The sequence below is a fragment of the Myodes glareolus genome, chromosome 7 (genome assembly GCF_982192425.1).
Source record: "Myodes glareolus chromosome 7, mMyoGla1.1, whole genome shotgun sequence".
Lineage (NCBI taxonomy): Eukaryota > Metazoa > Chordata > Mammalia > Rodentia > Cricetidae > Myodes > Myodes glareolus.
The window spans coordinates 20,977,691-21,005,236 of NC_142032.1; the positions used below are offsets into that span (position 1 = coordinate 20,977,691).

At 45.4% G+C, this 27,546-nt stretch overlaps 2 protein-coding genes across 2 annotated transcripts in view; both read left to right on the top strand.

Annotated features, from left to right (window-relative positions):
* Tm9sf3 (transmembrane 9 superfamily member 3) overlaps positions 1 to 4,086 on the top strand; it is a 51,433-nt gene extending 47,347 nt beyond the window's left edge. The window contains exons 13-15 of the mRNA XM_085693924.2: positions 17 to 100; positions 222 to 298; positions 2,750 to 4,086. Of these exons, the coding sequence (XP_085550050.1) occupies positions 17 to 100; positions 222 to 298; positions 2,750 to 2,817 (229 nt within the window). The 3' untranslated portion in view covers positions 2,818 to 4,086. The remainder of the gene's footprint in view (positions 1 to 16; positions 101 to 221; positions 299 to 2,749) is intronic.
* Positions 4,087 to 11,799: 7,713 nt separating this feature from the next.
* Tll2 (tolloid like 2) overlaps positions 11,800 to 27,546 on the top strand; it is a 109,799-nt gene continuing 94,052 nt past the window's right edge. Inside the window, exon 1 of the mRNA XM_048452863.3 lies at positions 11,800 to 12,120. Coding sequence (XP_048308820.2) covers positions 11,943 to 12,120 — 178 coding nt within the window. The 5' untranslated portion in view covers positions 11,800 to 11,942. The remainder of the gene's footprint in view (positions 12,121 to 27,546) is intronic.

Consider the following 27,546-nt stretch of genomic DNA (forward strand, 5'->3'; position numbering starts at 1 on the left):
CATTTTGTTTTTCCAGGCAATGGACAAGTTTTCTCTCCGCCGCATCAACTGCAATCTATGTTTACATGTATTCCTTTTACTACTATTTTTTCAAAACAAAGTAAGTGGAGGTTTTCTCTCGTGTGTCATCTAGGAAACTGCACTTGCCCTTTAAATAATGAAGTGTAAGCCACAGGTTGAAAGTAAATGTATGTATTTAATGTTATTTTATTGTATTGCAGGATGTATGGCTTATTTCAAACATCATTTTACTTTGGATATATGGCGGTATTTAGCACAGCCTTGGGGATAATGTGTGGTAAGTTTTTAAATTCTTGGAACATGACAAGAAAAATTTTGTGTAACATGAGGGCCGGCTTGTTGGGGTCTCTGTCCCGCCCAGTACCCCACAGCCGTCATGCCCCAAAGAAAAATCACACACAGGACTCCATAAGGTTATAAACTGATTGGCCCATTAGGTCAGGCTTCTTGTTAATTTTTATAACTTATGTTACCCTATTATCCTTATCTACATTAGCCACATGGCTCCGTACCTTTCTCAGATGGGCAGGTTACATGCTGCCTCTTCAGTGGTCTGCGCAGGAGTTACTGGGGGAGCTTCCTGTTTTCCCAAAATACTCCCAGTCTCTTTGCTCCACCCCTACTTCCTGTCTGGCTTTCCTGCGTATACTGCCTGCCTGGCCAATCAGCATTTTATTAAAATATGATTGACAGAATACAGACAATTCTACCGCATCAATTTTGAGCACCTCAGACTCGGGAAAACACTGGACTTAGAAATTAAGAAATTCTGGGCTGACAGGGTGGTTCAGTGGGTAAGAGCCCTGGCCGCAGAAAGCTGGGTCAGAGAACTGACGCCACAGATGTTCTCTGGCTTCCATCATCAGATAGGCATCTGTTCTGTTCTGCTGCTTTATCAGGAGCACCAAATGAATCCAGAAGTTTGCCTTCAGTCCTTTTGACTCTGCCTTAAAATCTCATGTATTGCTTGATTAACTTCTGTTTTTGTAGCTGTTCTAATGATACCACAGAGCACAGAATTACCATGGTTAGTTTCTCATTCATGTTGGGAATTGCCCTGTTTGATACTGTCTTTCTGTGTTGCTTAGCCTAGTCCTGGTTTAAACTTCTAGACTCAAGTGATTCTCCTGCCTCAACCTTTTGAGTAGCTGGGGTTACCAGTGTATGTGATATCACATGCAGTTGAGAATTAGCATTTTTAAAGCATGTTTATTGGAAAAGATTATAATGTCGGCAGGTGTAAGGTGGTGCCTGAATGATTTCTGCCTAGATATTTTTGGGGATGTTGCTGAAGATACCTGTGTCTAGAAGGCAGCCCAGGTTACTGGCAATGAGCGCAGCATATCTGTTTAGTTTTTCCATGGTGGATTTGGCTAATTGTATCCCTGGGGTGTTTTGCCATGCACCTCTCCACTCCTCCCTACCTTCTGTAAAATAGTAGTTCAAGCAACAGTAACCTGTTGTACTCAATGCTTATCTAAGAATCAACAGGTGGCTGTAGGTTTTTATTGGGAGATATGTGATGTGTTGTGCGAAGTTAAAAGCCTTTGATAGTTACTGCCTACTTAAAGTAATTCATTGGTTGTTATAATCTTGTAACGCTTACTCCTGATTATTAGCAGAGATTTGTTTATAAAAAGAGTCTTCTTTTCCTTATCTATTTTGTTACCTTAAAATAGACCAATTTGGTGAGAAATTGGTTCATGGTTGGAGGTGTAGCTCAGAGTGCTTGTCTAACATGTAAAAACCTTTGGGTTCAATTTCTAGTACTGTTAGAAAAGTGACTGTGTGTGTGTGTGTGTGTACGTGTGTACTATGAACTCATAGGAGATGTAATTTAAGTTTTAAGGAATAAATCCAGTGAAGAATGGTCACTGACTAGCTATTCTAAAAGACACCGAGGTTTGTTTTTTTCTTTTGTTTTTTCATATTTTAAAAAAAGTCCCAGTCTAAGAAGACTATTTTTATTCATTCATTCAGTTTATTCAGCAAATAATGATTGGGTAACTTGCTTGTGCTAGGTGCTCTTAGACACAGAAGGTAAATATTTCATTAACAGCATGCTCTGCTTTCTGAAATTTTGAGCCCCACTTGAGGTTTATTGTTTGAAACTTCCGACCCACTTACCTATCTCTCGGTCCAATCTGCCAACCTATATGGCTTTTATAACTTAAATATAAAAAGGAGGCACCAGAAAGGATCTCTTTCTAGAGTTGCAACACCACTGGGTTGTGCTTCTCTCAATCCCCAAAAGCCTCCCTCATTACGTCTTACGGCTCTGTAAGTTTTTGGAAACATCTGGATAGTGCCATGAATGTTCATTCACACTTCTGATACTAGCACCCAGGAGGCTGAGGCAGAAGGTTCCAGAATTCAAGAAAAGCCTGGGCTACATAACAAGACTGTGTCCGAAAAAAAAAAAGTATTGCTTTAAGGGGCTGAACTTGTCATAATCAAGTCGATCTTTCTTTCATGAGTTATATTTTAATTCCACAGTTACTGACCATGCAAGTAATAATTGTGATTTGATTCTAAATAATAGGTTAGGTATGGCTATAACAGATGCTTTGCAAAACAAATGATAGCATTTAAGAGATTCAGAGAGAATATAAAGACATTACCCTAAAAAAGGGATGAAACTCTCTAGAACAGAGAACATTAATATTTGTAAATGGCAAACCCTGATCTCACTGTATTTGTTTCAGAAAATGTTATTTTATTTTTGCAGGAGCAATCGGTTACATGGGAACAAGTGCCTTTGTTCGAAAAATCTATACTAATGTGAAAATTGACTAGACACCTGAGACAACCTGGAACTTCGGATCAGTTTCTCTTTCATGAGGGTGGAACTTGCACAGAAAAGAAAAATAAGCGCAAGAAGAGATTTGGGCTTAACACTGGGTACTTGTGGGTCTCTTTCATGGATGGCTTAAAGTAACATCTATTTCCATTGATCCTAGGTTCTTACTGACTGCTTTCTCCAACTGTTCACAGCAAATGCTTGGATTTTATGCAGTAGGCATTACTACAGTACATGGCTAATCTTCCCTAAACTAGCTCATTAAAGATGGAATAGACCAGCTCTCTTCAGTGAAGAGGACAAATAGTTTATTTAAAGCATTTGTTTCAACAAAAGAACTAGAGGGAAACTTGGATACTAAGATTCCATGAGTAGAAATCTTCTTGGCACTTGGTGTTTCTATGTTATTGAAAAATGATGTTCCAGAAAGATTATTTTTTCTCTTATTTTTACTGCCATTGTTGATCTATTGTGGGACATTTTTATATATTGAACCTGGGTTCTTTTTGACCTGTTTTTGGTCGTCCCTCCATTCAACTGCATCTTTTTTTTTTAAGCAAAATTAAAAACTATTAAATTCTGCATGGGAGTTATCTTCTGTCATCTTAATCTTAGTTGGATCAACCTCATTTATTTATCTTAAAATTAACCAGTTATATCTCAATTCCATCCAAAGAAAATACAGTATGAAAATAGAGGTGTACTCTCTATAATGCAATTTACTGTACAGTTAGCAAGCAAAGTGTTAAATGAAGAAGATACTTGTTTTATTAAACATCTGGAGATTTAGATAAATTACATTTTAACTGAATGTCTAACGTGATTATCTTTCCCTCCCTCCCCCAAGTTAGTCTTACATCTTTTTTTGGGTTTCAATGAAGGCTTTACATAAGAAATTATTAAAAAAAAAAAAAGGGTGGGTCAATAAGTGTATATAACAATAATGTCGTGTAGCTGTAGGTTTCTGGATGCATTTGGATGTACAGATTGACTGGAGGACTTTTGGGATGATGATTGGTGTAGAAATGTGTGGGTTTGGGTGGCTTTTTACATCTTGCCTACCATTGCATGAATCGTTGGGGTTTCTTCAAAATGTGTGTGTCACACTTCTTTTGGGAGGGGTTGTCTTCTTCTTTTATGAAACTTCTCCTTGAGCTAAATTTGTAATTTAGAAACATTTAATTTTGTTAATCCTGTCTGGGACATTTAAGTAACATCTAAAGCATTATTGCTTTAGAATGTTCAAATAAAATTTCCTGACCAAATGGTTTTGTGACAATAGATGTGTTTATAATTTGAAGGTATATGCTCAAAAGGCACTATTATAGAATGCCAGTTTTTTTTTTTTTTTCAGAAAAAAAAATACATTACGAAGCAGACTTTTCAAATGCAGAGGACCCACACTTTAAAATCCCCAAACACAGAGCCAGGTGTGCTAGTTTCTCTATAATCCCAGCACCAGGGAAGCTAAGACAGAGGTTGCAATGAATTTGAGAACTGGGCTGCAGAGTGAGTTGTAAGCCACCCTGTGAGTTGTGTGCTACTCTGTAAGACCATTCCAAATAAATAAATAATAAAAAGAACAAAGTCCAGAAACCTATGGATACTTACAAAGTGAGTGATAAAGCTCTTTATATAAAATTGTGATGTACAAATAAAAACATTCATTGGATTGCTGCACCATGTAGAATAGAAGGGAATATAAGTGGCTAAGCTAAGAATGTTAGCGCATTCATTGAGTAAACAGATGAAGGCTACAGAAATCTCTAATTATTCTAATTTGCACATATGTTTCTGAATCTGCTCGTATTGCGAAGTTTTCCTAGAACCATTGAGTTTCTAATTCAGTACTTTGCTCTGCAGATACCTCCAAACTATACTGTATATCGGTGTTTTTCAAAAGACTCAAATCATCTGCTTTAAACTTGAATGTAAAACTCATGCGTTCACAGTTACATTAGATATTTTTAGAAATCAGTGGGCTCTGTATCTTAACCTGAGGCATCTGTCATCTTTAGGGTATTTGGATTCTTGACCTTAGTGAGCTGTAAGCCATGTGAGTAGAGCTGTGGTCAGTCATCTTCAAGTCAGAATCTCAGGTGCAATGTCACGGCTAATTGTCAACATCTTCTCTTTCTCACCTGCCCTTAGGACCTTAAACTGAAAGGCACTGTTTATTTATATCATGTAAAGTATTTTTAATACAGGAACACTTAGTCCACAGGTTTGGATGTAGCTCAGTTAGAGTGCTTGCCTTGCTTACACAAAGCCCTGGTTTGACCCCCACACTGTGTAAACTGGGTATGATAGGACATACGTTCAGTCATAGCATTCAGCAGGCAGAGTTACCCTCAGCTACAGAGTGAGTTCAGCGCTATCTTGTGCTGCTGGCACTCTATCTCTAAAAATGAAATAACACTTCATCTGTCTAATGAAGTATTATAAATTAGATAGCAAATGTTTGTCTTAATGAAATATTTGTTTCTCATAATCTTGCAGGTAAGGTGTAGGGTCTTCAGAGAACACGGCTGTTTCAGGTGCACCTATTTTTTTCTGCTAGGTTGAGCTCTGGAGTTCTTTGAAGTCTACAACGAAAAATAAATTTCCAGATATATTAACATTAAAATGAATAAAAATTATTTTGAAAGATCCTTTTCAAAAAGACTTGTATTGGTTGTTTTATAATATCACAGAGGCTTGATGTAAATGTATGCCTTGAAAAAGATATAGGTCACAGGTGTCTTAGTTCTCCCTAGACCTCAGTTAGTAGAATCGCTAAACAGTATCTAAGTTCACTGGAAGGTGGGGCTTTTGTACTCCATTAATACTGTATATTTAATTTACTAACATTTGCTTAGTTTGTCAGCTGATAATTTTAATACTATCAAAAATTAAGAATATACTTTGTATTTTTAAGCATGATTCCTGAAAATTAACTGCATTAACTATACTGGTCTCCAAATACAAGAGTAAGTTTTGAAAAAGTGAAACTGACCTGATTGGAGGGACCTCAAATGTGCTAGTGTATTGTATAGGTTTGCAGAGAAACCCCATGCCCTTAGAATCATTGTCTTGTGGTATCTGGACCTCATGGCTGGTATGCTCGGATGTTTCCCGCTGGTGGTGGCTGGCCCTTTTTCCAAAGGTGATTGCTGCAAATTTCAGTTCTTCCAAAAGCCACTTGATTTAAGGGTTTATCCACAAATTGTGCCCATTTTGATATAGCATTTGTTTCCTAAATGTTTACTAATCACTTTATGCCAAATGTCTTGCAGATGTTATTTTTAAATTTCCTGAATTTTTACAATTGTAAAAAGGGAAAAGTGTATTAGTATAATTTGTTCAGGAATGGCTATGGTACCGAAGGGCTTCTAGGAGTTCTAGGGGCAAAGGCCTTATGTAGAAACCTGTACATTACAGTTCCATTTGGGTTTTAAGTTCAGATTTCAGCATTTCTTAGTCACTTCATTCTATTGACTTTATTGGAACATGCATTAGGAGTAGTGATTTACAGGAGCACAGATGTTCGTGTTTTCTATCATGTAAAATCTGTAGTGAGGTGATATTTTAGCAGTCAAGGCATTAAAGAGATCAGAGGAGTGGACTGTAGGAGGATTGTCTGAAAGTGTATTTAGGACTAGATGAGTTCTGCAGAAAGGGTATAACAGGAGGGTGGCACACACCTGCAGGCCCTGTGTATGACTTAAAGTCCTATGACTATACTGAAGGTGTCCTGATTTAACGTTCCTACTGGAGCCGTGTGTGTGCAGTGTACGAAAGTAAGAAGTTATTTCACAGTTGCTGTAAAATAGTGAAGTTCTGGTGGACTAGGCAAGGCACAGTTTGTACTTGCCTCACCTCGTCAGTTTAGGCTATCTGGATGTTGTGAGTGCCGTAAGTAAGAGCTAAATGTAAGGAGGAAAAGGGTTGTCTGAAGGACAGCAGAGTTTTCTATAAAAGCATCTTTGGGCTTCTCCTCTGTGTTCACTTTGAGCCTTCAAATCCCCACGGAGCACGGCAATCAGCAGGTGGGAAGACATGGTGATTGCCCGTGTCACTTCCATTTTGTATACATTCTGGGTTTGTGTAGGCCGTATTCCAACTGGCTTTTTAGTAATAGAAATTCAGTATATAAATGTATCAGATACAATTGAGGTTCTAATCTAGTCTGTTAATTTACCTGAAGTTGGATTTTTTAAAAGTAATAAAAAATTAAATGTACTTTCCTTGGATGCTTGCTTTCTTTCCATTCTGAAACAGGTGAACCAAAGTTTGAAGGTTAAGATAACTTGTTTCCAGCCTGCCTGCCAAGAGATGAGTCATAGAATTCATCCCACAGTTAGGTAACTCGGTTCAGAAGTTGTCTGGGGTCAGATAATGAATGAGTTCATGTTGAACCGCCCACACACTTTGCGGGACAACACAGGCATTCTACAAGAATGCAGACAGAGAACATGGAAGTAGTCGGCAGGCCAGAAGCTTGAGGTCTAACATCCACACCTGCCCCCACTTGTGTTTTCAAGACAAAACAAAACAAAATAAAACTGGAAAGTGGAAGGAATGGTATAGTGAACAAGATTTCTTTTGAAAACAGTTTTATCTTTTTACCGTTCTTGGTTGGTAAGCTTTGAACCTCTTTCAGCACCCTTCTTTCTCCCTTATGCCTGTCAGTCCTGTGATTGACAAGGCCTTGGCTTTGTCTAGAATGTGTTGCTTTTTCCTGGAAAATTTACATGCGTCCCCTCAGTAGGTAGGACACTGAGGCAGCTAAAGGGGCTCTCTGAATCTTGAAGTTGCAAAGCTGGTACCTGGTGGTCCTCATTGTTGTCATTATAAAATGAAGATGTCACCTCTCCAGCCTGCAGAGCAGCGACATACCTAAGAAGAGGGGACTGATGGCTATGCGTTGGTAAAGTCTGGTTAATTTCTCGAGTCCTCTTCGTGCTTTTTGGCTTCCTCACCACTTTTAACTAGTTTTAAGACCCTTATTCACCTCTTTGGTTCTTTAAACAGTTCCCTTGCTCAACACCTATACATGGGAATTCCTGTTGCCATATAGTTTGGTTAGTGCGGATTTGACTGACTTTTGTATTTTCTTGCCTGAACTCTTTGTCTGGTTGGAAAACCAGATATAGATTCTACGCCATAGAAGGAAGCCTATTGTTACATACACTACTTCTTGACCTCGGAGTAAAGTGAACTACTCAGCATGATTTATAACGAACAGGCCTATATTCAGTCAGATGGGGTTTATAAATTAAATACTTGTTTTAAATGATTTTCACAGTTTGCTAAATGTGAATAGGGCTTTCAAGTTTAAGAAAAAGACTTGCAGGAACATTTTAACTGGCTGGTTTTTGTTAACTTAAAATGATTCAGTCTAAGTCATTATCACTACAGGGCTAATCATGAGGTTTAGAGAGGAGAACCTACAGAGATGCAGGTGATTCAAGTTGGGGGTTAGTTTAGTTAGGTGATGTGGGATTCTCCTCTGTATGCTGTGAGTATGTTTTATTACCATTGGTTAATAAAGAAGCTTCTTTGGCCTATGGCAGGATAGAATATAGGTAGGCTGGGAAACTAATCTGAATGCAAGGAAAGAAGGCAGAATCAGGGAGATGCCATGTAACTGCTGAAGGAGAAAGATGGCCAGAATCTTAATGGTAAGCCACAGCCTCATTACAATATGCAGCTTAATAGAAATGGGTTAATATAAGCTGTAAGAGCTGGCTAGGAATATGCCTGAGACATTGACCAGTGTTGTAATATAGTTTTTGTGTGATTATTCAGGTCTGGATGGCTAGGAAGCCAAAACACAGTCTCCAGTTACATTAGGTCAACTGAAGTTAGCTTCAGTAGGGAAGATCTGAAAAGTTTAAGCACCTTTGATGTGACTGTAATAGATGCTGGCACAAGGATGCAGATCTGTGGCCATCCAATTGTTCTAAGAAGAGACATGAAATTAGGAAGAGGCAAGACCCTGTTAGGGTGATTGTAGATTTTGAAGGCAACAGGAGTAGAACTTGGGAGGTGGTAAGAATTCAGGCTGTATGATGGGTATAGAAAGATTTGAAGGTGGCCTAGGATGCCACCTTGAATAAGGTAGTTTTAAAGACATGACAATCGTAAGAGTCATTTAGCTTCAAAGAACTCAGTACATCACCCCAATGGTGTAAAGGAAGGGATGAGCCAGAAGAGTACCTGTGTTGTTCTGAGGTTCACTGCCTATGCTGAAGGTAAAGATGGAAATGAGTAAAGGAGGCTGGAATTAGAGCTGAAGGGGTTTGAGCAGCTGTAAAATAATTTGATGCATTTGGAAGAAGGGGTGTAGATGTGACAAGCTGGGCAGGACAGGAGGAAAAAAGACTACATAGAGGCTTTCCTCTAGACCACAGGTACTGAAATGATGTAAACATGGAAAGTAGAACTGAGTTGAGCAGTTCTAGGTTATAACACCTGTTCTAAATTGACCTCCACTTTTCCTATAAGATTTAGATTTTTATTTGCATGTACAAGTGTTGTGCCTGCATGCATGCCTGCGCACCACTTAAGTGCCTGGAAGAAGCTGAAAGAGACTGGAGTTACAGATGACAGTGAGCCACCACATAGGGACAGGGCATTAAATCAAAGTCCTCTTTAAAACCAACCAGTGCTCTTAACTGATGGACCATCTCTCCAACACTGGATTCAGATTTTTAAATATGCTTTTAAGTTTATTTGAGCAGAACAAGATGGTACAGGCCTATCCATCACTTAGAAACTGACACAGGAGGATTACCACAAGTTTGAGGCCACCTTGGGTTAAATAGCAATAGCCTGTCTCAAAAGAAAAAGAGAAAATTGAGTGTGATGACGGATGTCTTTAATCCCAGCACTTGAGAGGCAGAGGCAGAAAGATCTCTGTGCATTTAAGGCTAGCCCAGTCTATATAGTGAGTTTCTGGGCTGGCCTCGGAAACCCTGATATATATATAGAGAGAGACCCTGTCTCAAAAAAAAAAAAAAAAAAAAGGAAGAAAAAATAATTCCAAATTAACTTGCTATGAAGTAAACTACCATGTGTAATTAAGAGCTGTAGAGTGATGAGAATCGTGGCAACATTCCTCTTCAGTTGTTCCCATCTGACCTTACAGTGCTGACTAACCTGTGCACTAGGATCACGGGTCTTCAAAATATTTGGCTAAAAGGTATTTATTGATGAAGAGATGGCAGCTAACCCACCAGGTGGTAATGAAAGGCAGTAAAAGCTCCAACTTCTGTGCTTGCCAAAGACCAGCCTCTAATGTCTGTTTTCCAAATTCTCTCTTAATGAGGAAGCCAACTGGCTGTTTTCATAGGGCCATCTGGAAGCCTGGAAGTGTCACAGAAGTTTGTTAGCCCTTTAGATGTCGACTTTGTGGACTTGTCTGCTGACAGGTGGCGACCTTCACTGGGGTGCATATAGCAAACCATGGCGTTGGGTTTGACTCCTTCCAGCAGTCAGGCAGAAATGCCATTCAGCCTCCTACACCTATGGTCTGTTTTAGTGACCACTTGGCCTTTCTTGCCATTTGGTGCCAGCTGTTCCCCTCAAGTCCCCTGCTCTAACCTGCCAGGTCCTAACATCTTTCTTAACCTGGCTGTGATCTCATTTGATGACCTGGCTGTAACTTTTGTGATCTCATTTGATGACAGCTTTAGGCAGTGTCAGCCCTGCTTTTCTTTGTTGAGAACCAGGACAAAATAAAATACTCCATGTAGCATCTTTCGGGTTGCTAACTGCTACCTTTTCTGGCTTGAATTGTTATTCTACTTAATGGATGTGACGGCAGATCATAATGGGAGAAATTTGGAGCCCAGATTTGGACCTGTTAACTGCTATGTCATTTAGCAGGTATGAAGCCACGTGGTAACAAACCCCCCAAAGAAACTCAGTCTCTCTCCTTGCAGTTAAGATATACATACATACATACATACATACATAAATACATAAATACATAAATCTGTATGTGATGCACTTACAAATCTGCACGGCATGTCGATGTGCTATGTTGCTTGAATAGGGCAATTTACTTGTATAAAAGGATCTTTGAAAATCCTTGCAGTAATAGTGGATGTCAACATGGATCAGTTCTGACAATTTTTACATTGAAGGTACATCACAGAAGTGAGTTTCAAATAGTGTCTGATTATCCCCCTAAATAGTTTGTGCACGTGTTTTTTACTGACAGAAAAATAACCAGATTTAAAGAATCGCTCATTTTTATTTTATTATTTTATTATTTGATTGGTATGTCTGTAACTTTAAATAATAGGGATGTTCGTTTGTGGGTCTTTGACTACCAAAAGCACCCGGCACTGGGACTGTTTTACTGAAGTATCATCCAAAGTAACATCTTCCACATCTTCCTTATGTCACCAGCAACAACTTTGGGTTTGGTGGGTGCTGCAGCATGCACCTGTGCAGGCGGGACGGGGCTGTTGAGAGAGTAGAGAGAATTCTATTTCGCCTTGCAGAGAAGCCATTGTCCAAAAGCCCGCAGTTGGCAGCGAGGTGGACTGGACAGCTCACACTAGGCTGCTGATCCCCCCTGTGTCCCGCCATGCGTGTATCCAGGAGTTGTGAAATAAATTTGTAGAATAAGATAAGGCATGAACCCAGCTTGGTCTTGAGGAGCAGTACTGTACTGTGTCAGTACAAGGGTACATTCGACCAGGTAGGTGCGTCCCAGGGGCTCCAGCACTTGCCTGTCCATCAGCATCTTCGCTTTGCTTGGGTTCCTCCGAAGTTACGGAGGTGCAGGGGAGAGGAGGAGCCTCGCCTAGGGCGCCTAAGTGATTGGCTGTCCGGGGCCCTTGGAGAGGGCGTGTGGTCCAGCCATGGTAGAGAGGGGCGGAGCGGCCACTGTTCCTACTACCGCCGCCACCAACACAGTCGCAGCCACCGCAGCCTCGGCCACTGGGCAAGTCGTGTTGAGCAGCGGCTTTCTAGGTCGGGAACGCCTTACTGGTCTTGCTCCGTACCCCACCGGTGCCTGGCAGCCAAGCAGGGACCATCACATCCGACCCTGTGCATGGTGTTTCGCTGGATCTGAGCTTTTAGTACACGTTAAGTCCCTCGGGTCCCACAGACCCTTACCATTATGCCCCAGGCGACTGCGCTTGGCACCCTGGTGCTATTGCTGCTGCCACTGCTGATGCTGCTCCCCTGCGGTACTGGGGTGCTTGGGGTCAACTCGGATGTCGCCTTGGACTCCTGGGCTTTGGAAGATGAGGAGGGCACGGAGCAACAGCTGCATTACCACGACCCCTGCAAAGCGGGTAGGTACCACTGCTGTCGGGCAGAAGTTTTCCTTTGAAATGCAAATGAACGGTGGGCAAGGCGGACCACTGCTCCTGGGAGATGCCCGGGTTCCCGGGAGAGGGAGGACAATGTCCACAGGGAACCTGGTCCCGCTTAGCAGGACACATCGGGTGGCTGCTGCAGGAGTGGTCCCAGAGTGAAAGGCTGTGTGGGGCACGGTGGGTTCTGGTTGCCTGTCAGCCACTCGGCACCCGCTACCTCCAGACACAGCAGGAGTCGAGCCTGGCTAGGCATCGCGCTCCCAGCTCCGACGGAGTAGCTGATTTCTTTGGAGTTCACAGCAGTTGGAAGTTTCCCGCGAAGTTTCCCAAGGTCTGTAGTTACTCTTGGAAAGAGATTAGAAGACAGACAGAAAAGCTTCACGGGAGGCAGAAGGAAGAGTTGCCTAGGGAGAACGCTCACCTCACGACTTAAATTGCTCCATCCTTTCCCGCAATCCCCTCAACACCCAACTGAGATGGAAGTCAGCAGGTGCTCTTAATTCCACCAGGAAGCTGCGCCCTAGAACAGCACCGGGCACACCGGCCTTGTTAGCCAAACCCGCCCCAGCTCTACAGTTCCAGCTACCAACCCTCTTGGTTCATCGGGGATGTGTGGTGAGGGGTAGAAGGGAATGACGAAGCACCCTAGAAAAGATTCCTTAAGTGTCCCTTCGGGAAGGATCCAAGCTCATTCAAAGTCAGGAACTGGACGGTGCAATTCCCAGTCCCGGGTGGTGCTGGATTTAGATTACCTTGAGGCTGCTCCGGGGTGGTGGCCAGGAGCCCGGGAGTAGTGCTTTCCTTTGGCCACTGCCCCACCTGTCTCACTTGCCAGTGAGCAAAGATAAAGGATAGGAGACAAGAGAAGCCTTGAGGATACTCAGGAGACCAGAGTGCTTCCTGTGGGTACAGTGACCCGCCAGGTCTAGGCCAGTTCCCCATTCCCTCTCGTCATGGAGATCTCTGCCAGTCTTGGTTTTCTCATTTCTAAGTCGGAAGGTAAATAGGAGGCTTGTGGGGTTTTTTTTTTTTTTTTTTTTTTTTGCCTGTTGAACCAATGGGGTGGTTGTCCTTATTTTTATTGTTACTGTGGTACCTCTAGTGTGTAGACTGGAGTAGCTTCACACGCCTGTCATCTGGGGAAGATAAGGTTCCTACGAGAGCCTCAGAAGTTCATGAGACCAGAGGATCCTATGCAGACTGAAGGTCAAACTGGGTGTGGGGGACCCGGTCTTACCACAGGGAAGACCCCTGAAGGATTTCTACCTATTGCCTACATAAAAGCTTCAGCTGGGAAGTAACCAGAAAGGGTGGTTTCCAGATTAAGTGAAGGCACACCACCATGACCTGACTGTGACATCCAGCTCTTTGTGGGCCCATGCTCGTGGCCAGGACGATCTCCTGAGCACTGTTAGAATGGTGTCTTGGTTCTAAAAAGGGAGCACTTAGTCTTGAAAATAAGATGGGAGTGGGCAGGACCAATGGTCTCACTTGCCAGTTCCTGGACCCTGCCCGAGCAGAGCTGCCTCTGAGGTGGTAGGACAACTGGAGCCATCAGGGAGATTAGTTTGAGGATTAGGCTGGGTGCCTCCTGTACTTAGGATGCTAGCCTAGATGCTGCAGATCCAGAGCGAAAGGTACAGATCTGACCCAGAGCTCCTACCTGGTCTGAGCCTCCAAGGACAACCCCGAGGAAAATTTGTCATGGGTTGTCCAGCGGTTTTAGAGAAAATGCTGGGTAACAATGACATGAACGCTCTGAGTATTCATAGATAGGATGGGGTAGGCAGGCAAGGCTGGAAAGTAGAGAAGCCTCACTGTGGTTCACTGACTTTAATGCATCATCTGGGCCCCACCCTTACTCCAGCCCCACCCCTACTCCGGGCCCCACCCCTTCCCAGGTCCCCACCTCAGCCTCTCACTGAACTAACCTGATGCTAAGAGCAGCCAAAGGAGAGGGATGGCAAGAGAGACCTGCAGCAAGAAAGCAACACAGTCCGCCCATCCTCCTGGGAATTCTCTCATCTAGAGAGCACCCAATGGAAGGTCAAAAATGGGATGGTCCAAGTCTCAGTGGAGTAACAGCTTCCCCACTAGGGGGAACCGCACTTCCTGGCAGCATGTTTAGAGCTTCCCTTCAGAAGCAGCCCCTGTCCCAGAGAAACCCCAACCAGGAAGCTCTGGAAGAAGGCCCACCCACTCCTGGCCCTGCTTCCTTCCCCACCTGTACCTTCCCTGGTCTGGGTCTCCATTCCACTGTGCATCTGTAATGCAGAGGGGACAGTCCTGGTTCTGTTCCCCACCCATCAGTGGACAAGGTCTGTCCCCCCTGGTCCTCAGCTTCTTCCCTGTAGAGTGGACATATTGAATTTGTTAGGCTGCAAACCGACAGATCTGGGGAGCTTCTCTATTTTTAAACATTTAAAAAAATTACAGTTTTCTTCATTTATGCTGTGTTCGGGTGGGGCCGCTCTGGAATGTCACGGCATGTGTGTGGCAATCAGAGGATAACTTTCGGAAGCTGGTTCTCTCCTTCTCCTGGGTGGTCCTGGATCAAACTCGGGAGCTTGGGCTTGGCTTACCCTTTATGCCATCTTGCTATCCAAGAAACTTGATCTACATAACCTGTCTTACCCTGAACCCACATGACACCATGCAGGCAACTTGTGCTTGAGTCCCGTGCCTCCTCCCTGTTCAGTGTTCTGTGTTTGTGTGAAGTAGTAAGTGCCGCGACCATTTTCCATGTCGTATTTACCATACCATCATGTCCTGTGTGCCCTTTCCACCGCTTTACCCTTAGTGGCCTCTGCCTGCTTTGCCAAGTGCAGGCTACACAACCTGGGGCAAGTCCTTGCTCTCCGGCTGTCTTTATATCCTCCTTTGTGGATAGGAATAATTTCTGACAGATTAAAGTACTTAGAACGATAGATATGTCAATCACTGGGTACTTTATAAACAGACTTTCTAGAAATGTGTTGAAAGAACATCTTCATCCCTGAAGCTTTTGATGCCATTTTAAATTGTCAATTCTAAATTTACCAACAGTGGATGCTGCAGAGAGGGTGGTTGCTAAGTCAGATGATGGGGGAGTGGGAACCCTCCTGGCATGCAGCTGGGGAGCCATGGGCTTCTGGGACACAGGGTCTGCTGGTTCATAGCTCTGTTACTGACCTTTCCTTGGGTGCTGCCCACAAAGCCAGGCACTACATAAGAAACCACAGACAGTCTCAGCATCTCCACGCTGGCACGACTCATCTTGTCTGCCTGCCTTCATTTGCGCTTCCTCAGCCGAGTCAAGCCAGGAGCCTGGCTCCTCATTCCACCCCTGCCCCTGCTGTCTGTGTGGCTGTGAACCATGCTGTCATTTCCTGTGTGTCACTCTCCTTATCTGTGAAATGGAGGTGGAAGCCAAATCTTTTACCTTGCAATGTAACCAGGAACCAGTCTTAGCTGGCTTCTTTAGGAAGCAGAGCCACAAACAAGGACCTACCTGTGTGTAGACATTTGGAGAGTGGGAAAGAGCGGGACACATGAGACAGGAAAGGAGGCATTCAGTGAGGGGAGTGGGATTTAGACGGCTGCTCTGGGCCACCTTGGGACCCTCCAGGACCTCTTAGAAACTTCCAGGTACATCCTAGAACTGTCCACCTGGAGAATGGAAGACTGAAGTCTATCCAAAGGCTGTAGCCTTTGTCCTTTACTTCTGTTCCCTGCTCTATGATTGGGGAAGAACCCACCCCCTATTAGATGTAGAACAACCTCACTGCCATGTTATTAGGTTCCTGCTTTGGTGGATTAGGAATAGATAGGGTGGTGTGTGTGTGTGTGTGTGTGTGTGTGTGTGTGTGTGTGTGTGTGTTAAAAAGGTTTGCAAGATAGACCACAAGGGGCTAGAGTCCACCTGATGGTTCACCCTTGTGCCTGTTCATTGGATTGGTGAGTAGAGATTCTTGGGTTGCCTTCCCATGTGGCCGGGTGGTAGGCTCCTTCACGGCACAGCCGCTGGATGCTAGATGGGTCTGAGAGAACCTAATGGAGGTTTCAGTGTCTTTGATGGCCACCTCACATCCTCACATCCACCACAATGACAAGCTTCCATGCCTCTAGGGACAGGAACATGACTCCTTTTACTAGTGGTGGCATGTGCCTTTAGTCCCAACACTTGGGAGGCAGAGGTAGGTGGATCTCTGAGCGTTTGAGGCCAGCCTAGTCTACAAAGCAAGTTCTAGGACAGCTAGGGCTGTTCCACAGAAAAATCCTGTCTCAAAAACGAAACAAAACAAAACAAAACACCAGGTGGAGTTAAAGAGACTGTTGGAGCCAGTTTTGGAAAAATGACCTGCTACACTTTTGAGGCATTAACTGGGTTCTCTAGATTTAGGAATGGTTCTAAAGTAGAAAAGTGGGGAGAGAGGCAGTGGATGCATGCAGCTTCCCAGAGTTGATTGGAGAGTATGGACGTGGGTCACCAAAACTGTCCACAGGAGACTTGGGTGAAGCAGAGGTTCTTGGACAGCCTTTGAACTTATTAAATCCAAGGGAACTGGCTGCCCGCCTGCTTACTCTTTAGCTGGTGGCTTGACAAATGCCAAAGGCATCCAGCAGCTGTGAACCTGGATTCAAATATGATATGCAGAGCTGCTGGCCCCTGATGGCTTAAGGCTCAGGAGCCAGAGTGAGCGTTACGGTGGGGCAAACGGTTCATGACTCAGTTTGGAGTATCCCCAGCCCCTGCCCGTAATTTCACATCTCACCTCTGTCTGAAATTTGGGTTTTCACTCTACTTTGACATTTGCTTCAAGATACCTTACCAGAGAGGTCTTTTTGAAGGTTCACCAAGAGACCTTCTGGGCAGCTGCTGTCAGCAGCCCTTCCAGGTCCTGATGTGAGGCCAGAATATTCAACTCCATGAGGTCTGGGGTTCAGTCTCTGTACCTGGTACTCAGGGCAGCATCCAGAATTTACTGTGGTGTTTGTCAGTATCTGCCGAAGGAGGGAGACAGAAGGATGCTGGCCTTAGGTGAATTGGGTTCATGGCTGAAGGAACCATGCATTTGCCGTCACTCTGAGCCATGCAGCAGCCCTTCCCAGAGAGTGTCAGGCGAAGGAGGCACAGGGACAATAGGCTCAAGTACTCCATGGCAGGCCAAAGGCCCTGGTTTTCTGAAGCAGAGGTGAAGCTATGTGGGGTCCCCCTATAGGGCTCCAGAGGCATGTGCCCTGGTGAGAGCAGCTGGCACTTTTACATCTTTATTTTCACGCGCTCCTGTCATAAGGTCCTCGCTGGTGAGCAGATGGCTGATTTAATGGAATTACATTTCTCCAAGGCCTTTTTCGTTAAATGCCTTTCCAGCCTCCAGACAGGAGCAGCGTCTGGTCCACCTGTCTGCCTTTCTGTGAGGCTATGTGAATGTGAGGAAGTTACTTGCCCTTCCTCATCCTCTTTCCTCACTTGCAAAGAACTGCTCACCCAGTTCTCAGGGTTGCTACAGGACTAAGTGATACAAGTTCTTATCAGTTTCTGAGCCCATGTCTGGCACCAGGGGGTACCCAGTGATGGACATTTGTGCCATCAGAGGACAGCGCAGGTGCTCGTGAGCACATCCTGAGTGTCCTTGTGGAAATGCGGTAGAGTAATTAAAATGTGTGCAATACGTGATTTTGCGTCATCAGAGTTGGGGGTTCGTTGCTGTTAAACAGTGTCTCAAAAGTAAAGGGTTTGTGGCTAGAGATGGTTCAGCAGTTAAGAGCACAGCTGCTCTTCCAGAGGACCTATGTTTGATTCCTAGGACCCGAATGGTGGCTCATAACCATCTATAACTCCAGGTCAGGGGATCTGATGCCTCTTTTGGCCTTTATGGGCACCAGGCTGACAAGAAGTGCCCAAGCATGCATGCTGGCAAAATGCTTATATACATAAAACAAAAATAATTAATTTAAATTAAAAAAGTATGAAAACTATTTTTAAAATGTTAAGTGAATGGTGAATTTCATGCCATATTCATTATATGTCAATAAAGCAAACAAAGGCTGAGAGGAGGAACTGTGTCTAGGGAGGAGACTTACTACCTTGGCTTCTGTGTGAGGGTCAGCTGATTGGCTCAGTGCTCAACTTGGGGCAGATGCAGTACAGGTAGCATCAAATGCCAGCTGGCACCTAGGGCTCCCAACAAGAGCCAAGACTTCTGTTGGATAGCAGTGTCTGGGAAAGATTGATGAAGATGGGGAGCCTGGCAGACCCCTCGAAGATAGGGCTGTTCTAGGAGCCCAGTCCCAGCAAGAGACATCACCCTATGCCTCTCAGCATCACCCCCCAGAGGAGCCATGCAATGTGGGGGCTGCTATTCTGCAAGGGGGGATACTGAGTTTCAGGCGTGGACTTTCTGTTTGCCATCGATGCTCCTTTAACTTTTGACACCATCTCTGTGGACTCCGCCTACACTTAGTGGACAGAAATGTGCCCTGAAACATCAGAGGTTGCCTCCCAGGTCGTACATGAGTGGAGCTTACCTTTTCCTGTCCACTCTGATGGGCTCTGCATGCTCCTTCCTAGGGGCAGCGCCCTTCCATGGGCAGTCTCTGATGTTAAAGGTCTAAGATCTTGTTGGACCTTAAGACTGTAGACTGCCACCCAGGCTGGGCATGGTTGGTTCAGAGGGAAGATGTCTCTGGATGGAGGCCAAATGTACACAGCATTCCATGGTGCTTCTGTGGTCAGTCATGGTCATCGGACTGACCCCTCCCTCAGGACTCACCCTCTCGTGCAGTGTTCCGCACCACACCTTAGCCCAGTCTTTCTATCTCAGACTTCCCATGCCCTGTCACTTACTGTGAGACTTCAAGAGAGTCGTTGGCCTTTAAAAGCTCCATTTCCTCAAACCTATCCCATGGCTCACAGAAGCCTCTGTGAGCAGGCCATTGTTATGTGAGAGGCCCTTAAGAGTATGCCGAGCAAAGAGAAGCACTCAGTAAACGTGAACACCTGTAGACTCATGTGGCTCCTTAGCTGCCTGTCACATCTCCAAGTGTGCCTATTTAATCTGTTCGTGTGATCCCTTGGTTTCCATCACAGGCAGATAGTTGGGATGAAGCAGGAAATGTTCCTGTAAAGGAAAATGCTTGAGTTCAGAGCTAAGACCCTGAGGAGACCTGTCTTAACTTGCAGGACAAATAAGACACTTTATTAATATTGACTATATAGGGTGCCTAGGCAGATTGCATGATTTCATATAGATTCAGGAGAACACTTAGAACATGGGAGATATTAGTAGCATTATTGTTTGTATAAAATATCACTCACCGAAACTCAGCAAGTCTTCTGAGTGGCAGAAAACCCAATAGCCGAACAATTTTAAGAGTTCCATGTCTTCTTGTCATACTGGTGCATGTAGTTTAAGGACCTTTATTTCAAACCTGCAGTCAGCCTTGAATCTCATTAGCTCATTGAAGGGTTTGAGCTGAGAGCTTGCCAGCAAGCCGTCTTAAGAAACCAGCCCCCAAGTCTGGGGACAAACAGACCTGGCTTCTCCTGACCTCTCAAAGCCGTGTTCCTATGACCTCCAACCTCCAAAGAGCATAGGAACCGGTGAGGTTGTGGACCACAGCCCATCTGACAGTGGCGTCATCTTCCCCTGAGACCTTGTCAAGCAGTCTAAGAGGCTGTCACTGACGACCCCTCACAGCACTGCTTCTCGCCCTCACCATGGTTTCCAGGTGGAAGAGTGACGTACTGACTCTCCACAGCAGTTCTGCTTCGGAGCTCAGGCCACACCTTATGTTTTAGAAAGCACCATGCACCGGCCTCCCGCGTTGACTGGGAGATTCTGCGGAAGCCTGTGGGGTATGGCTTGGATTTTTAGGCTCTTGTTGGCACTGCAGGACATGGTCTGGGTGCTGTCCAGGCAAGAACCTGGGCTGGGAGCTTTAACTTGTTAGTGCAGGAACAATGATGTCAAATCCCTGTTGGGAACCCCTCTTACCCACAGTCAACACGCATCTCTATTGTGCTCAGTATGAAGGCTGTCAGGATGCCACAGGCTAGCCCTTTTTCCCTGACTTTTTTTTTCTGTCTTTGCCTGGATCTTGGTAAGGATGAGAGCATTCTGGCCTCCAGACGCTCTTGGTTCCAAGGCACTGGGAAGAATCTGTGAATAAATGCAAGATCTTGAAACGTGTCTCTTCTCCTTCCCCCATCCTTCTTCCAGATGGCTCGGGGCAGAACATGCGTGTAAGGTCAGGTGGGAGAAAGAATCTAGCCATGCTCCCTCTGAAGAAGAAGAGGATGGAGTTGAGCCAGCTTCCCAGGGAGGCCCTTGTTTGGAGTGTCAGTTTAAAGAAACATCTTACTGAAGGCCCCATTCTTGGCATTAGGCAGCCTGTGGTTTGCCGTCCAGGGTGATCCTACTACCTGTGTGATTGGATCAAATTTCCTAACCTCTCAGAGCCTCAGTTTACCCCCTTGGGAAAATGAGAATGGCATTCAAGTCAATCATGACAGTTTGTTTGGAGTTTCAATGTGGCAGTTAATGGCTTGCGTTTAGCCTGCTGTTCTTGGTAGCTCTTTCTCCACAGTTACAAGTTTCTGCTACTGTTTCCCCTTTAAGACTTTCCCTATGAGTGACAGTCTGAGCTTCTTGTGTGTATTTCTCTCTCCCTCTCAAGGCCGCAGAGTTCTCTCGGGATCCACAGCAAGTGACAAGTGTTAATTTCCTGAAGCGAGGAGAGGGTGGCAGCTACCGATATGCATAAGAGGTTTTTCCTGGTACCCACTCAGCCTGCTCACAATCTACTTCTGCCTGGAAGCAAACCTAGCAACAGGAGCCCAGCTTTTCTGCTGATTGGTTAGCGATCTATCTGTGATCACGCCATCCTCTAACCACTCCTGCCAATTACCAATCAATATTCTCAGACTCGCCTTTCATGAGCACTCAGGTGTTGGTGTTGAGCCTGGGTCTGCCTGCTTCACCAGCTGGGCCATTTAGTTCCCCTCCTCAGGCTTCAGTTTACCCACCATGCCCCCGTTTCTCTCCCACTTGGGTTACTGGTGGGAGCTGATGTGAGTCCTTGAAACCTGTCCTCACAGGAAATGCCAGGCTACCAGCTCTTTAACTTCCCTTTAGGTTCTGGCCAGTTGTCCTCCCTGTCAAGTCAGCTCTAAGCTCTTTGCCTTTCCCCATTGGCTCAGGAAGTGGTCACAGGTGCAGAATCCACCTACCCCAGCTACTTTAGCTGAAAACCAGGTTGCAAGCCCAGCCACTTGACTTTCCTTGTTCAGTCCAACCCAAGGCCTGCCAGCTCTGTCTCTAACTTTGGTCCTGTCTGTCTCGTTTGTTCCTAATTGCTGCCCAGTTGTTCTAAGCCCCTGCCAACTCTTTTGTCCTTTGTGGGCTCCTACACTCCCCAAATCAAATCTGTGCATGCTGCAGGCAGAGTGGTCTTTTGGGTTTCCTTCCTTCCTTCCTTCCTTCCTTCCTTCCTTCCTTCCTTCCTTCCTTCCTTCCTTCCTCCCTCCCTCCCTCCCTCCTTTCTCTCTCTCTCTCTCTCTCTCTCTCTCTCTCTTTCTCCCCCTCTCTCCCTTCCTCCTTCCTTCCCTCCCACTCTCTCTTTTATTTATTTTGAATTTCAAGACAGGGTTTCTCTGTGTAATTGCCCTGGGTATCCTGGAATTCACTCTATAGACCAGGCTGGCCCAAACTCACAGAGATCTGCCTGCCTCTGCCTTCTGAGTGCTGGGGTTAAAGACTATGCTACCACACTCTGCTGGCAGAACAATCTTTTAAACCTCACATCTGAGCACTTTTGCAGAATCAGACCCAGTGTAGAACTGTTCAGAGCTTCCTAGGTACTTGGGATGAGAATGGTTGGTAGTTTTGAGACCTTGGTTACTGCCCACCCTGCAGCCCCTACCCCTCATCTACCACTGACCCATGGGAGCGTCATCCTAGAAGCCTCTCGGGCCCTCCATGTAGTCAGCTCTGGTTCCTTCTCTCTGCAATCCCTCCATGTCACCCTCCCAGCCCCATATCAAAGTGGATCCTTTTTCTTAGTTTGTTCATTGCCTTTATTTTTCCACATGGCACTTTTTCTAAATCGCACTGGTCAGAGTAACTGGTGTGTGGTGACTTGTCAGCAACTGCCCACACACGGGACAATCACCTGCTAGGAGGAGAAACCGGGCTCCCTGTTTCCTGTCACCAGCACGGTGTCAGCGCCTGGTGAGTGTCCGCAGGTATTTGTCAAATGAAAACCTGAGTAAATGGGAAACCACAGGGATCCAAAAGGTAGGACTCACTGTGGGACAATTAAGGAAGGATTACTGGAGAGGGGTGTGATAAGCCCCGAGTTTAGGTTTATTCCTTATGTGGAATTTGGAGAAGATGGGGTGCAGGCAGAACATTGGATAGAATAGCGAGTCAAGGGGAAGCCTTGGGATGCTTGGAACATGATGGAGCTGGGACTTCACTCTGACTTATTTTGAAGGACAATAGTAACAAGATGGAAATAAACTCGGAAAAAAGTGAATGTCAAGCTGAGGCACTTGAAATAAATCTTAGGGAAATGGGGAGTCATTGATTGCTTTTGAGTGGAAGATTGTTCCAATGAAGATATTCAATGCTTAGGAACTGCAGAAACAGAGAACACCTGACCAGGACATCTAGCCCTGAGAGATGAGGACCATTATTATCCTGGGGGTGGGAAGGAAGAGGAGATGGAACAAGATCACACTCTGTGCGTGGGAGGGGTCCTGAGCTGAAAGATCATAACAGAAACATGATGAAGGTTATTGAGACATGTTGAGCAAACACTGGGGCACCTTTGAGATGGAGGACGGGGAGATTTTAAACTATTTTTCTGATTTATACACCATGGTAGAATATAGGAAGGACTGAAAATGCCCAGCCATCCCACTTCCTAGAGGTGACAGCTGGAAACACAGTATATGCGCTTCCAGACCCTGTGTGTGTGCCTCTAACAGGAGCTCCCCTTTCCCGAACATACTGAACCTACAGCTCCATTTTCTTGGAGCCGTGAGCCTCCCTCTATGGCAGTGAAGATGCTTATGTAACAGACTTATATAGCATCAATTTAAGTTGTTTTGTTCATGGTTGCATAGATACATCATCATTTGCTTTACACGTCCCCCTGTGAGACATATAGATTCCCCCGCCCCAACAATCATTTTCCTTTTCTTTTGTAAGTGATGATTCTGCAGTCATTTGTTTCCTGCAGGCTGGGAAGTGAGTCCAGGCAAGGCCTTGAGCATGTTACAGAAACATTCTCCTCACAGCTCGTTCTGTTATTTTGAGGCAAGGTCTCCCTGAATTGCCTGGGCTGGCCTCTAATTTCCTATGTAGCCCAAACTGGTCTTGAACTTGTGATTCTTCTGCCTCAGTTTCCCAAATAGCTAGGATTAGACCTGTGTTCCACCACCCTAGAGTTTTATACACACCTTTAATTCTTCATACTAGATTCCTATTGATAGAATTGCTGGGCAGAGAGATGCTCCTGGGGTTTGGGGACGCTGACACAGCTCAGTGGTAGAGCACATGCCTCACACACTTGAGGCTCTGGGTACCACCCCTAGGAGAGCCAAAGCAGAATGAATCAAATACACCATCACATTCTTTACTCTTCCTTGCATCCCCTTGAGGATCAATAGCATGTTTTCTACCTTTTGAAGATCAGTGCTGGCTTGAGAAAAACATTTTGCTATTTTTTAACTTGCAGTTATAGTTTAATTTGCATTTCTTTTCCAAATAACTTTGAACACTCAGACATGCCTTTACCTCTAAGTGGATCTCTTAAAGAGTAAAAATGTCAACTGTTTTCTGTCATATTTGCCGCGGACAGTTTTTGGAGGGTTTTATTATTTATTTGTTTATTTATTTAGAAAGCAGGAAAAGGTATTTCATACCATACCACTGTTTCTGTCCCCACAACCCGTGGCTGTATCAGTCAAGATTCGGTGGCTTGTTACTGACCAAGTTAATTCATTATTTTTTTTTGTAGTACAGGTGAGAGGCTGAAACCACACCAGGCATTTGAAGAGTGACTAGTAAATTTAGTATACATAATTGATAACCCGAGAAAGGGGACAAAAATAGGTAGAGAGACCCCAGAAGGAAGCAGGAATGCTGGATATATAAAAAAGCTACTAGGAAAAGAGTGGGCTTCCCATCCTGTCCCTCAGGCTGAAAATTCCAACTTCTTAAGAGAGGTTGGAGCTAAGGCCCTTGAAGGCTGAAGTTCATGGAGATATCCTGGCTCCCTTATCTTCAGGGGTTGTGCTCCAAGACCTTCAATAAGTGACTGAAGCCACCGAAAGTACAGAATCTGCTCTGTACTGACTTTTAGACCCTACTGCCAAAGTTGTCCTGTCTCATGTCTCTGGTTCATGTCCTTGAGCTTCCTTCTCATAACAAGAAAGATACAGACAGCTGTGGTCAAGAAAGATGCAGACAACCGGAACAAGAATACTATGATTCATGGTTGTTGTGGATCTGGTAATCAAGATGGCCTTTAAGTTACTAACAGGAAGGTAGGGTGTGCAACATCCATGTGTCAGATAGAGTCATGTGCCACACAGGATAGGATATAGGGGTGCCAGATTTTATTATACTATTAAGGCTTTAAAACACTTGAAGTTTCTTTCTGAAACTTTCCATTTAATTTCTTTTCAACTTCAGTTGATTGTGGGTGAGGCCATGAAGAAGCAGGCAAACGTACAGTAGGAAGAGGCCTGTTGGCAAGGAATGTCCAGTGGAGACCGGAAGGACTTGGATGGTTGGTGCCAGAGGGTCTCCTGAATGTTGCTGGCAACAACGCTTACTGGGGCAAGAAAGATGAGGCCAGCAGAACCTGGGAACAAATGTCTGTCCTCCCTTATTCAGTGTCTACCCACAGAACCCAACACTGTGACAGGTGATAAAGGAAGAAGTTTTTTGGCTTCTAGCTCCAGAATGGCAGAACATGAGAGAGCAGGGAGGAGTGGGCTTGATAGGCAATGCATGTCCACAACTGGAAAAACTGGACGTTTGCTTCTTTGTCACATGAAAGTCTTCAGTCTGAGTCCAGACTAGTGGAAGCCTCATCCTGGATGCACGTCAGGAGCCAGGCCCTTCCATCTTTCCACTTACTCTCCATGGGAGAGACCCTGGTCTTCATAGACCAAGATGGCAGCCAAAGCCCACCCCACCGCCCAGGTCTGGCTGTGAAAGGCAGGGAGAAGAAAATTCCATAGAGAACACAGGAAGAGGCTTCCCATGTGCTGTGTATGGGTCGTCTCGTTGACTGGAACTTGTCACGTGTCCACTGGTGTCTACCTGGGAATCTGTAAGCTTTATCTCCCAGAGCACTTGAACTCAAGTCTGAGGCTCTTTTCTCGTGGAAGCAGGGACAGGAACTGGTAAGCAAAACAGTCCATGCCTCAGGCGGCTGAACGCGCTGGCCCTTTGAGTAGAAGATCCAGTCAAGCTAAGAGGCCATGGGCTCTGCTGAAAGTTAACCAGCTGTGCCATCAAGCCCGATGACTGTCAGAGCTGGGAGGAACTGTGTCTGTTCGAGACGTTTCATTTTCCCAGTGAGAACCCTGTGGTGTGGAGGGGCGGTGTCTTATTGACAGTCACAGGGGCGGTTGTGGCTTGGCTCGAGCTAGGCCCCAGGCCTCCTCTTCTCTCCACCTAGTATATCTTTCCACTCCGCTCACGGCTGAGGTCTCCGGTGGCCTTCAGCTTCAGAATGAGTCATGCGCAATTGCACGCGTGATTTATGGTCCTTTGAAAGATCATTCCACAGCGGAGAGATTGGGACTTATGAAATGTGCCAGGTCCTGTGCTCAAGCCCACACGGCGTACAATTAAAATCCGAGATGCTCTTGGCTTTTAGGAGGTAGGCTGCATCTTCCTGATGTTATTGAGTGGAGTCGGTGTGGGCTTCTGCTGTGGGAGGCAGTGGGTGTGAGGAGGCAGGAAAGCGCATCCTACTGGGATCTGGTAATGCGGATCACTGGGGTCAGAAGAGTTGCTTAGCCGCCCATCCTCCGTCTTAGCGGTGGAAAGAACCAAGAGGTTTTCGTCACAGCAGCTATATGAGTGAGTCTGTCCTGCAGAGACAGGATCACAATTCCTCTTTCATTTTAATGAAGAAGTAGTTAGAAACACAGAGTTAGGGGGAACAAGCTAGAGAGGTGAGGTCCCCAGAGACAAGCCAGCTCTCCCTGTGGTGAAGAATCAAGGAGGAAGCAATGTTATTGTGTCAGAACCAGTGTGTGTATGGAGGGAGTGATGGTGGTGGCCAGGCCTGGAGCACCTCAGCAGGGAGAATTACCTAGATTCCTCTCTCTTCTGCACCATCTGCCAGTGTTTCTTCCTTGTTTGAAGCAACCCCTGGGAGAGTAGGCAAGGGAACTGGGAGATGCGGGTGCAAGAGCAGACCAGGTGGGCAAAGGACTGAGCACAAAGCCCAGGTCTGACTCCAGCTAGTCATTTACCATGACCGTGATTTGGTTAACACATTCCTCACAGTTTGTGAGTGGAGAAAGTATGGGCTTGTGCAGTGTCCCGGTGCCAGCAGCCGACTTTGCGAGTTGGCTTAGCTCTTTCGAGTGCATCTAAGAAGTCACCAGCTGAGTGGGAGGGCTCATGACATGAACTCTATCTGGAGCTTCCTTAGGCTGGGCCTGCCAACGTCAATCTGCTGCATACATTTTATAGTTTCAGTTTGCCGACAGGCGTTTTTGCTTTCAATGAGCCAAGCTGTGTCACGGCCACTGACCTATCAGTGACTGTACGATGATTGAGATGAAGGTTCAAGGCGGAGGAGCACATCTACCCTTGGGCAAGGTGGCCACCAGCAGAGGCACCAGCTCATGTGCCATGAAATGCAGTTTCCAGAGCTGTTCCCGAAGACTCCCCTCTGTAGGGCGCTCTCCCGGGTCCTGACAGACATAGGCGTCCCGTGGACACTTGGATCCTACAGGGTTTCTGATGCATACACTTAGTTTAGGGGGCGGTGACTAGATCATCCTTAACTGGAATAAATAGGTAATGGGCTCTGGTACAATGGAATGTGCAGATGGCAAATACGTCTCCATTGGGACCCTGTCTCCCAATCAGCGTTGGGCTAAGTGGCTCTGTGCTAAGATGGATTGAGAGGCCGTGGACAGGCTTGATGGACAGGAGAGTTGAAACCAATGAAGGGCGTTTGTTCTGGGTGAGAGCAAGCCAGAAGAGGCCTAGGTGTGTCTCCTGTTTGTCATCCCTCATGTGAGGAAGGCCACAGTGGGGAGCTGAGGCCTGGTTTGCTTCCTGTGCCCTGGCTTCCTCCTGTGAAGAACTAGTGAATTGCTCAGATGGTTTTTTACATTTTTCCATCTTAGAAATTCCTGGATGCAAACTTGTTTTT